Below are 12,648 nucleotides of genomic sequence, written 5' to 3' on the forward strand. Positions count from 1 at the left end.
CCCCAGCTAAAACATCAATATTTCCAAATCTCATGGCTTTATCACAGTAATTACTTTTCAGTTTAAAGAAGTGTAACTCTAATTATAACAAAACAAAACCAACGGTGGGGGGGCTTAGTATGTTTCGTAAAAAAAACAATCCAATACGTTTTCTGTTAATCCTTTATCTTCTGTGGCCACACACACACACAGGCTGAACTCTCAGTCACATAAGAAGCCCAGTAAGAGGCTGCTCTCAGCCAGGAGAGGTATTAGCGAACGCCGTCAGATGTTAAACTGTATTTCATTGCAATTTTCTTAAAGGGTCGGGGGGACGAGTGCAATTTGACTAATGATAATGTGAGAAACAGCTGCGGCGTTGTAGTAGCTGAGAGCTGTGTTGTGGTCTGCTGGTTCTGCAGAGCACTCTGGGCCAGCTCCACGCCCAGTTCCTGACGCTTCTGGACTCCCTGGCCCAGTTCTGGGAGGTCCTGGACGAGATCGACACCAAGACCTGGGTGCTGGAGCCCGAGAGGCCCAGCCGGGCCGACACCATGAGGAGGATCGCTATCGGTACTGCGTCACACACACACACACACACACACACACACACACACACACACACACACACACACACACACACACACACACACACACACACACACACACACACACACACACACACACACACACACACACACACACACACACACACACACACACACACACACACACACACACACACACACACACGATTAAATTAATCGCATATTTCTTATCTGTTCTAAATCTACCTTAAACAGATCTTTTTCCAGTTTTAATACTCTTATCAACAAATCATTGCTTTATGCAGCCATTTAACACAAAAGGATGACCCTCGTGCATTTCAAATTTGCATCAAATTCAAAACAGAGTGATGCACAAAATAACTTAAAAGGAAAATAATAAAGTGTGCATGAAATAATAGGGGAAAGAAAACGTTAGGAACTTGTTACATTCACCCACACAAGGGCTGAGGACTCGCACCCCCCGCCCCCCCCCCCCCCCCACTCTCTCTCGATCTCTCTCACACACATCACACACACACACACACACGCACGCACGCACGCACGCACGCACGCACGCACGCACGCACTCTCCCAGCTCTCTTTCTCTCTTGCCCCTTCCTCATCTCTCTCACCTCTCACCCCCCCTATATTCTCTCTCTCTCTCTCTCTCTATCTCTCTATCTCTCTATCTCTCTATCTCTCTCTCTCTCTCTCTCTCTCTCTCTCTCTCACACACACACACTTTGAGTCAGAAACAAACATGAGAGTATCAATAATACAGTATAGTGTGATATAGGTCAATAGGTATAGTGAGATACAGTATAGTGTTTTGTGCGCATATGCGCAAATCTCGTGGCTGCTTGCCTGAAACCTATATTATTGCCAGGTCAAAGGTAAACATGACCATATGTTTCTTCACAAAGCCATTGAGGGGGGGGGGGGGGGGGGGGCTCATTTTCCTAACGCTGCGATCATTACAAAAGCATGTTTTATGATGGGGTTCGGTAAAATAGACGTAAAATAGATGTTACCTTTGTCAGCAGGTACTCCACTCTCGCTCCAAGTGTCTTGGATCAGAACAGGATCAATACATACAACGTTAGGTGGCCCTCATCCGTTGTCTTCTTCACCATCTCCAATAGTTCGCTCGCCATTGCATTGCAGGCTACTATTGTGTGCTCGGGGCAGACTATACCACACAGCCGAATAGGTTTCCTCATCGGCCGGTTTGACTATAGTATTTTTATGATTTACCAGAAGTGCTGAGTCCAACATAGTCTGGTGAAAACGCACCTCATCATCCATATCATCGATCGCCATTGTCGAACGTTAGTTGGCTGTAGTTTGCTCACTGCTGCTCGCTCCCTAGTGCTTTGGGGCGGCCCCACACTAAACTGGCCCATGCAGTTCAAAAGGTAGGCGATACCGCCACCTGTCGGGATTCGATTGTCATTGCAATTATAACGTAGCCAGAGGTCCCAGGCACACTCACAAAGGCCTGTGCGAGTGTTTAGAATAATAATAATGAAAAAAAGGAACGAAAAACAAGATATCTCGTTATTGGCGCTCAAGCGTTGGCTGTCAGAAACGAGATATCTCGTTTTTGGCGCTCAATGAGTTAATCTTGCGTTTAAAAAAATAGTGGCGTTAAAATAATTGTGCGTTAACACTTTCAGCGCCAGCCATTACCCTGTAGCTAATGCGCCAGCTTTACATAGACTATTTTCACTGTGCGTCACTATGTTTGGAGAGCTATATCTATATTCTATATTATAGCTATGGAGACAATACTATGGTAATTTGACAGTCACTTCCTCCCGTCGAACATGCAAAAAAAGAGATAATATTTTCATGTATACGTTCTTGCGTTGTCCCGTGCTGAATATTGTATAGTTTAGGAGTGATCCGGGCTAATTCCTGAAAAGCTGACTTATAGTGAATATAGTTTAGTGAATTCTGCTATGAGCATTGACATTTCTTGCCTGGACACTATTTCCAATTTAAATGTATATAATAGGTATTATGTTTCATCATGAATGCATGAAAGGGGGGGGGGGTCGTTTTTTTATTCTTTGATCGCCAGTAACGGCATTCGTTTTGAACACTACACACGCTGATCAGCTGGATCGATATGAAATCATTGTAGGATCAAGGTGGACTTGATGTCAGATAGTCCTTACCTTTGATCGGGGTTATTCCAAAAAGGATATTCCAATTGTCTGATCACGATTTCCAGTATTGATGTCCATCTGGTCCCGGACATAATTTGGCACAATTTATGGATCGAGTGTGCTAGATGCATTTCGAAGTGGTCAGATGAAGCGATTTACTTGGCTTCATCTAAATTCTCCACCCGAACCATATACGATGTAACATGCAGTGAGAAATAAGGTTTCAAAGGGTGGGCGATACTGCCACCTAGCAGGATGTGGCCGGTCTTGCACTTTGGGGATCTCAGAATGATTTCCTATGGTATTCAGGTCCGTGAACCTGAATAGAATATTAATATGTGTTGTGTTAACTTTGACAGCCTTAATACATTATATATATATCTATATACACACACACATGTATATATACACATATACACTAGGGATGTTTGATATTGGCTTTTTTTTTTTTACCAATTTACCGATATTGTCCAACTAATTTCCGATACCAAAATAAAACGAAATAATCTCGGGTAACTAACATTGCATATCTCTTGTGGAATTCATGGAATTAACCCAACATTATGCATACTTTTGACAATAAAACTCAACACTCTCCCAGCTCTCTTTCTCTCTTGCCCCTTCCTCATCTCTCACCCCCTCTCTCTATCTCTCTCTCTCTCTCTCTCACACACACACACACTTTGAGTAACTTTGACAGCCTTAGTATATATACATATTAGGGGTGGGGGGGGAAATCGATACGTAGTAGTATCGCGATACTTTGCGTGGCGATACTGTATCGATACAGGGACATCAAGTATCGATATTTAATTATTCTTTTTTTTTGTATAAGGAAGTTGCATTGTTCATTTCAATACCTGTAATAGTACAGTAGTCCACACACACACATGTGGATTCAGTTAAGTTGGAATATGACTGTAATACAAACAGTTCAGTTTGTCAGGTACATGCAACACAGATTACAGTGTTTACATCTGTCTGCTTGAGAAAATACCATGTTCTGCAATAAAAATGATTGAAGTGAGATGAACAGACTGAACTTTATTTTATTAGATAAAACATGTTGACAGTTTAACTTTGCAGTTAAAAAAAATTATAATAATTTGATAAAAAAATATATATAATATTGCAATATTCGCGATATATCGAGTATCGCGATACGATCGTATCGCGGCTCTAGTATCGCGATAGTATCGTATCGTGAGGTCTCTGGCGATTCCCACCCCTAATACATATATATACACACACATGTATACACATATATATCGTCAAGATTTTTGGAAAAGAAGAAAAAAGGAATTTTCCAGCAAATGTGTACGAGTTTTTAATTTATATTTAAAAAATAAGTTCTACAAGGTGTATCAACAAGTTTGCAAAAATACAAAAACACAACAACCATTGCATAACAAAATAATGTGACTTTTAAACAAAATATGTTGTGACTTAGGCATTTTTTTCCTCTTACATACATACATGTCATACACTAAGGCAGGGGTTCCCAAACTTTTGAGGCCGCGACCCAAAAATAACGGGGTCAGAGAGCTGTGACCCCCACTATTATAGGAGGTAAAAATAAAAATAAAATTAAAAAATTTAATTTTTTTAATTTTAATTTTTTTTTTATAAATGGAAATGTATAGTTGAAACATGCACACGTTCAAACGCACACACACTAATACGCATTGGAGGCTTTTAACCAGGGCCGGACTGGGAAAATCATTCAGGCCAGGAAATATAGTGCAAAATATAGCCCCAGTCAGGCCACTTTTTAAGCAGGGGGTCTGGGGGTCCCCCACCAGGACATTTCTTGTTACAAATACTTCATTTCCTGCATTCTGGTGCAGGCATTTTTTTATTTGTACCCTTTAAATGCCAGTGTTTGTGATGTCATCACAAATTATTGTTAAAAAAACAGGCTAGCATATGTATGATTAGCAACAACACTGATTTTGATGGATTTTCAGTTTTTTTGTAATGTCAGATTGAAAATAATACAATCTTTTATTCAACTTCAGCCCTGATCATAACACCACATATTAATTTTATAATTCTAACCCTTTAAATGCCAGTGTGTGTGATGGCATATATTTGCAATATATCAAATGCAAAGTAGATTTTTCTGGGGGAGATTATTACAGGCTAGCATGTGTCAATGATTAGCAACAACAGTTTTTTGTAATGGTCCCGCCTCCACCAATCACATGCGGCTCCTTTTGTGTGTGTGTGTGAGAGCAAGAGAGAGAGAGAGATAGTTCTCCAACTTGTGTGAGTTGCAGTGATCTCCTGGTTGTTCCCCACCTAGGTTATCTAACTATTGCGCTGTTGCAACTAGAAACACTGTCTTGGCCTGCTTCTAAGTTCAGTGGCCTGACTGAAATTTTTTTTTATTTGTTTTTGGATATTTTTTTATTATTATTATTTTTAAATCATCTGGCGACCCCCCCGCGGCGGCTCGCGACCCTCCTGTGGGTCGCGACCCCGAGTTTGGGAACCCCTGCACTAAGGCAGCGTTTCCCAAACTTAGTGACCAGTTTTTATTGGGTCGCCAATTAAAAAATGTATTAATTAATTAATTGTATTAAAAGAACGTTTTTTATATATAAAAAAGCTGTATATGTGTTGATTCAGTTTGGCACCACATACTTATGTGAATCTGGATTTTCTACTCTAGCATACCTGAAAAACAAATACAGAAACAGACTAAATGCTCAGCATGACCTCAGAATAGCACTTTCAAAAACCAAGCCCAGAATATATCTGCTGGTTGAAAACTTCAACCACCCACATACCTCAGTCTCATTAGATTTCATTGTGTCATAGATAAAATATTATACCCCTTCTAGCATGTCAGGTCAGTAGAATTTTTAAATAAGTCCGTACAAATTAATCAGAATGTTGCTCAATGTTGGGGTTTAAGGTTGAGGGACGGAGGGAGGGGGTAAGAAATGGAGAGTTGAAAAAGGGGTGAGAAATTGAAAGGAGAGTAGAACATGTTTGTTCATTTAAAAGTGGTATAAAATTGTATGTACATATGTTATGAGGTGGTGAGCAACTTAACATTACACTCTGATTATTGCTGTGATGTACTTTTATAATTAAATAAATACATTTCATATACATTTGAAATTCATGGTTTGTTGTGTTCTTTATCAGTAGTTTATAAATGTATGTTATGGCAATTCATGATGTATTTTTGTAAGTTTGGGTCCCGGGGAAACACCAAATTTCTCTTTTGGGTCTCGAGCTGAAAAAGTTTGGGAACTCCTGCACTAAGGCAGTTGTTATACTTGCCTAAGTTATGCATTCGCCATCTGTGTATGTAATGTTAAAATGCACAAGTCACATGAGTGAGTTAGGCAGATGGGGATTATTTTATGTAACAAGCGTTCTGATTGGCTGAGGACATAGGCACTAAGCCAGGTCGATGTAGCTGTGTGAGAAGATTACAGTTAGGCAGAAATCTCAATTTGGCAAAAAAGTTACTTAGGCAATTATAGAATGAGGCTAACGATATACACATATACACACGCACACACATATACACACACATATACATACATATATACACACACATATACACACACATACATATACACACACATATATATGTTTTGTGATGATGGCACGGTGGTGTAGTGGTTAACACTGTCGCCTCACAGCAAGAAGGTCCAGGGTTCGATTCCCGCTTGGGGACCAGGTTTCCATGATCCCAGGTACCCAGGTGGGGTATCTCCCAGGCCTTTCTGTGTGGAGTTTGCATGTTCTCCCCGTGCTCGCAAGGGTTTCCCCCCCGATAAGATAAACCCAATGGAAAAACATGCACAACAACAGATCGCTAACGCTGTGGCGTCCTTGACGAAGACGGGCAGGAGCACTTGGATTGGTCCCCTGGCGCGGCCCTCGCCGACGCCTGTCTGCTCCCAGCTGCCCTTGGGGGGAAGGACGACGGGATGGGTTAATCGCAGAGATGAATCGCATCTGCGATCCTACAAAGAACAATGCATGCGTGTGTGTTCCGGTGTGTGTGTGTGTAACCGTGTGTGCTAACCGCTAAACATTGAGGATAGTTGCATGCCAATTAAAGACCTCTGAACAGGTCCTGCATTATATTATTATAAGGCTAGTCGCCGTCTGGTCAGCTCCGTGACAATTGTGCGTACTTTTTGTTATTGTGTTTATTTTTAGTACTTTTTTTATAGAAACTACGCTGGCATGGACGAAATATGATCGCCAGTCACTGATAGACTTAAAACTCCGGCCTGAAAGACGGGTTTAACAACACTTTTTGCCAAAACTGGCCACCGGAGATTCGACGAGACGACAACAACAACAGAGGCAATGGTGGTGCGATCAAACGGAAACATAGAGGACGCAGAAGCGAAATTAGGAAAAGACTGAAAAGTTCTCCTTACCGGCCGGCGATTCCCTCAATTCTGCTGGCAAACGTCCGTTCGCTGGAGAATAAGATGGTCGATCTCCGTGCGACGGTTCGCTTCGATCGAGACGTGAGAGATTGCAACATTATGTGTTTCACAGAGACATGGCTGAAGGCAACAACTCCAGATCACATCATCTCCGTCGGATTCCTTCTCCGTCTTCCGAGCGGACCGTACAGAAGAATCCGGTAAGAGCATTGGAGGGGGACTCTGTCTTCTGACCAACAACAACTGGGTCAATCCGAAGGAAGTAAAGATACTTTCCCGTTCATGCTCGCCGGACCTGGAACATCTTTCCATACAATGTCGCCCGTTTGACCTCCCCCGAGAATTCACCGCTGAATTGAACTGAATTGACGGCAGTGTACATCCCACCACAAGCAGATACCGCCAGGGCCCTGGCGGATCTACAGGGACATCTAAACAAGCAACAGATCAAGCACCCAGACGCAGCAATGATCATAGCCGGCGACTTCAACCAGGCGAATCTGAAGAAGGTGATGCCAAACTTCTTTCAGCACATCGCTTGCACCACCAGGGGAGGAAATGCGCTTGATCATTGTTACACCCCGTTTAGAACCGGTTACAAGGCAATACCAGCCCCTCCATTAGCTGGTTCAACAAGCACATCGGATCACGACGCCATCTTGCTTATCCCCGCATATCGGCAGAGTCACGTGAGGTAAAGAAGTGGTCAGACCAATCAGAGGCCACGCTACAGGACGCACTCGATGACGTCGACTGGGGAATGCTTCAGGCGAGCTCCAGTGACGTCAGTGAGGTTGCTGATGTTGTTGTCAGTTTCATAACATCACTAGCCGATAGCATTGTACCCACGAAAATGGTTGGGATCTTACCGAACCAGAAACCGTGGGTTGACAATACTATCCGAGTGGCCCTGAATGCTCGCACCACTGCTTATAACCTTGGCAGAGCGTCAGGAAATATGGATGAGTATAAGGCTACAGGCTATACTCTGCGCAAGGCCGTAAAGCTTGCTAAGAGGACATACGCTGGCAAGATGAAGGCACAAATGGCCCAGAACGACACAAGAGGTTTATGGCGAGGACTACGGACGATAACTGACTACAAAGTCAGCGCCCCCTCAATCGGGAGAGCCGACGCCTCTCTCGCGGACCAACTCAACTCCTTCTACGCGCGGTTTGGTGCAAACAATGGCGACGCTAGCTCACCGGCTAACAACGTCACTGACGCACCGGCCGTCGTGGAGGGGGAGGGGGGGGGGACATCCGCGCGGGGGGGGGCACTCTCTCATTGACGGAACACAGTGTGAGGAGAGCATTTATGCAGGTGAACACCCGGAAAGCAGCTGGCCCAGATGGGATAACAGGACGGATACTTAAGTCCTGTGCTAACCAGCTAGCCCTAGTGTTCACCACCATATTCAATCTATCCCTGGCTAAGTCCGTGGTCCCTGCCTGCTTCAAGGTGTCCACTATAATCCCGGTACCAAAAAAATCCTCCCCAGCAGGTCTTAATGACTACAGACTGGTGGCACTCACCTCTGTGGTCATGCAATGTTTTGAGAGGCTGGTTAAGGATTACATTTGTGCCTCCCTCCCCAGTGATATGGACCCTTTGCAATTTGCATACAGGCCAAACAGGTCCACTGACGATGCAGTCTCTCAGGTACTACACAACACCCTCTCTCACCTAGACAGCCACAAGGGGGGCTATGTGAGACTGTTCATTGACTATAGCTCAGCGTTCAACACCATAGTCCCCACCAGACTGGTGGACTGGTGAGCGCCTGGATACTGGACTTTCTGAGTGAGAGACCTCAGGCGTGGGTGGGTGGGGGGTCAGACCTCCAGCACCATCACCCTGAGTATCGGGTCCCCCCAGGGCTGTGTTCTGAGCCCCCTGGTGTATTAACTCTACACACATGACTGTGTCGCCAGGTTCAGCTCCAACTCCATAGTGAAGTATGCGGATGACAAAGTGGTGGTGGGGCTGATCTCTGACAACAACGAGAAGGCCTACCGGGAGGAGGTTGATGTACTGGCACACTGGTGTCAGGACAACAGCCTGCTCCTGAACATTGGTAAAACCAAGGATCTGATCATGGATTTTAGGAGAACACAGCAGGGGACACACACACCACTGTGGATAAACGGGGCTACCGTGGACATGGTGAGCAGCTTTAAGTACCTGGGGGTCCACATCTCAGAGGACCTGACATGGACAACACACATAGACTCAGTCGTAAAAAAGGCGAAGCAGAGCCTCTACCACCTGAGAGAGTTAAGTAAGTTCAGAGTATCGGGGAAGATACTCCAGTCCTTCTACTCCGGAGCTGTAAAGAGCATCTTGACTGGAAACATCACTGCCTGGTATGGAAACAGCAAGGCACAGGACAAGAAGGCCCTACAGAGAGTGGTGCGCTCTGCTGAGCGTACTACGGGTATTGCACTACCACCCATGCAGGTCTTATATAACAAGAGGTGCAAATCCAGAGCCTGCAGAATAATGAAAGACCCTCACCACCCCAACAACAGCATGTTCAAGCTGCTGCGGTCAGGCAAACACCTGCGCACACTAGCAACTAGGACAGAGAGACTTCGGCTCAGCTTCTTGCCCCAGGCCATCAGAGTCTTGAACACTGAACTCTCCACACACAAGCACACATGAGCACACACACAACACACATACTGTATATGCTCACACACTAACAGACACTTTAGCACAAACACACACACGCGCTGCACACGCACACTCAGCAGTCACTTGAACACAATGAAAAGGTCACTTAAATTTTTTTTTAAATAAAAAGAACGGGAGTGGTTCTTGTATAGTAAATAGATGGCTATAGCAAGATAGCATAAGGATATATTGTATAACTGTATATTGTATAGTAGTGTACATAAGACCCAGTGCCTCATCCGTAGCTATCACTGTATTGCACTACCGCAGGACCTTAGCATGTCTTTACCATGCTTTTTGTAAACTTTATGTACATTATACCTATTATGTCTCATTCTATGTCTTATTCTTATTTTTATTACTTGTATTATTGCACAATCGCTGCGGGCATGACCACCCGCATTTCACTGTATGCTTGTATGCCGTGACAAATAAAACTCTTGACTTGACTACACACACACACACACACACCCATATATACACACACACATGTACACACACTCTGCTCCTTCCTGCAGTGCATCAGTTAGTCTGTGTTCTGTAGCTGCTGTCCTTCCTGCAGTGCATCAGTTAGTCTCAGGGCTAGATCCACAAAGAATGGATTGCACGGTGCTAATTGCACCCTTACTTACAATTCATTATGAATTGAAAATGGGTGACCCTGATGTAAACAAGACGAACGTCTTTCTCTGGTATGCACCCCCTTAACACTTTAACTGCCGAAAACGCCGGAACTCGTCATTCCCCGCCATGCTCAAGTTGCCGCGGACGCCGTAACTCGTCTTTGATATCAATATTTAAAAAATCTGTGATCGAAATCATATTTCCGTTCTGGAGCCTTGACACACAGTGCTGATCTCCTCTCAACCCTCTAGCGGTTCAAGAGCGCCATCTAGTGGCCGATCGGGCAGATCGAAACCGGATATCAACCTTTGAACCGGCAGGACTCACTCCATATGGGGTCCGGGCACTCGCTAATGCTAGAGAGACTCCGTCTTCACACAGTGAACATCGATCGGTGGAAATAACTCGAAAAAACAACATGATTTGGACGTATATACTATTATACAACCTGGAAATAGATCAGGCATTTCAACATCCCATAATAGAAAACTGTCTACTCCACGCTGATCGCCCAACGGCCCGAGGAGACTGGGGTGAGTTTTAGCGTGTAGTATTACCGTGTTCGATATAAACTGCTATGATGAACATATGACCCACATTAGATGAATGGTATAACGTTGCCCACGGAATTATAAATGCCCCCTCGCCCATCCGGTCAACATCAGATGACTTGTAGTAACTCCTAGAAGTACATCCAGTTGACATTTTTTATCTCGCACAGATTCCTACCAAACTGTATTTGATCATCAATATAATGCATTTGGGGCTATAAATCACGTTCTGGAGAAAGCTGCAGAAAGAGATGAAAACATACTTATACTTTAGACCATATTTTAGTATGAATATGTGAATGAAAAAGTTTAACGTTGCTACACCACGAACAATACATATAGGACATTGAATGGGCCCTAATAATGGCAATCTAGCAATAGAATTTAAAAAGTTATAGCCCTGCTGTGACGTACCTGGGTACGTGGGTTGGTCATTACCATTATTACTGTATTTATGACACCTTCTGAACATCAGGTTAGTATATTTAATGTGTTATGTTTTGTATATGATGTGTGTGTGTTGAACATGAGAGTTAATGTTGTCTCTTCTCTCCCTGTCAGGTGCTGCCCATCCCTACTGAAGAGTGCTGATTGCCTAATGAATAACAGCTGATGGCAATCACGTCAAGAGGGATGGGTAGCCAAATACCTGACAGCACACACACGTCTCGGCGCGTCATGGTGTCATTTTGCCAGTGACCAAGTGGAGTGAGGTGGCCTCTGGTTGCCACTGTTTGTGTAGTGGTTATTACTTTGCTGGTTTATGCCAATTGCCACGGTATGTGGACTTTTGATTATGTGCTGCCTGCGTGGACCAAACCCTGTGGGGGGTAGGTATATTGTTGGCCATATTAGATTCGTCCTACACTGTGAACTGCATGGTTAGAGTGGTGTTCCTTCGGTCCCAGATTGCCAACCACGTGGCATGTGGTTGTGTGGTTCGGGTTTGCCTTGCTTATTATTGTTCTTCACCTTGTTTGTTCTCCCCTTACCCTTTTCCTTTGTGTGTGTTGTGGGTTGAAATCCCCACTGACAACATCCCTTTTCCCTTTGGGAAAAGGCCGTGGGTTGAAACCCCCACATTGCAATAAAACCCAATTTACCATTTGAAAACGTCTTTGTTTACTATCTGCCTACCCGGGACTGTTTTGAAAAGCATTTTTCTACTGAGGGGGTTGTTTCTGCTCATGTACCACCTGCCCAGTTACTATCTTATATGGTCGATAGACCTCTGTACATGACACCTGCAAAGAAGGGGAACTTCTCCATGTTAAATAGAGCTGGCAAGGGATGGTATATCATGAATTTAACCCATGGCAATCAAAGTGTTAACAATTGTGTGTATTGAGCCGTACTGTATTGCACCCATTCTGCAATCTGTTAATACAATTTTCATTCAATCACCTGCACAATTCATAATGAATTGTAAGTAAGGGTGCAATCCATTCTTTGTGGATCTAGCCCTGAGTGTTCTGTAGCTGCTGTCCTTCCTGCAGTGCATCAGTTAGTCTCAGTGTTCTGTAGCTGATGTCCTCTTTGTCACTTAGTTCATTGATTGGCCTTAATTTACAGAGACGTTCTAAATTGATTAGTTGTTACTTCCTAAAACAGGATCAGCACATCTCTGGTAAGCACTATATTTAAAGAGCTATCGATTAACTGACAAAGTCCT

The 12,648-nt window shown here is 43.8% G+C and overlaps 1 protein-coding gene across 2 annotated transcripts in view; it reads left to right on the forward strand.

Annotated features, from left to right (window-relative positions):
• fancl (FA complementation group L) overlaps nucleotides 1-12,648 on the forward strand; it is a 108,092-nt gene that overhangs the window by 31,917 nt on the left and 63,527 nt on the right. For both annotated transcript variants that reach the window (XM_084321060.1, XM_084321061.1), the window contains one exon: nucleotides 402-552. In XM_084321060.1, the coding sequence (XP_084177186.1) occupies nucleotides 402-552 (151 nt within the window). The remainder of the gene's footprint in view (nucleotides 1-401; nucleotides 553-12,648) is intronic.

Source organism: Notolepis coatsorum (genome assembly GCF_963971535.1).
Source record: "Notolepis coatsorum genome assembly, chromosome: 9".
Lineage (NCBI taxonomy): Eukaryota > Metazoa > Chordata > Actinopteri > Aulopiformes > Paralepididae > Notolepis > Notolepis coatsorum.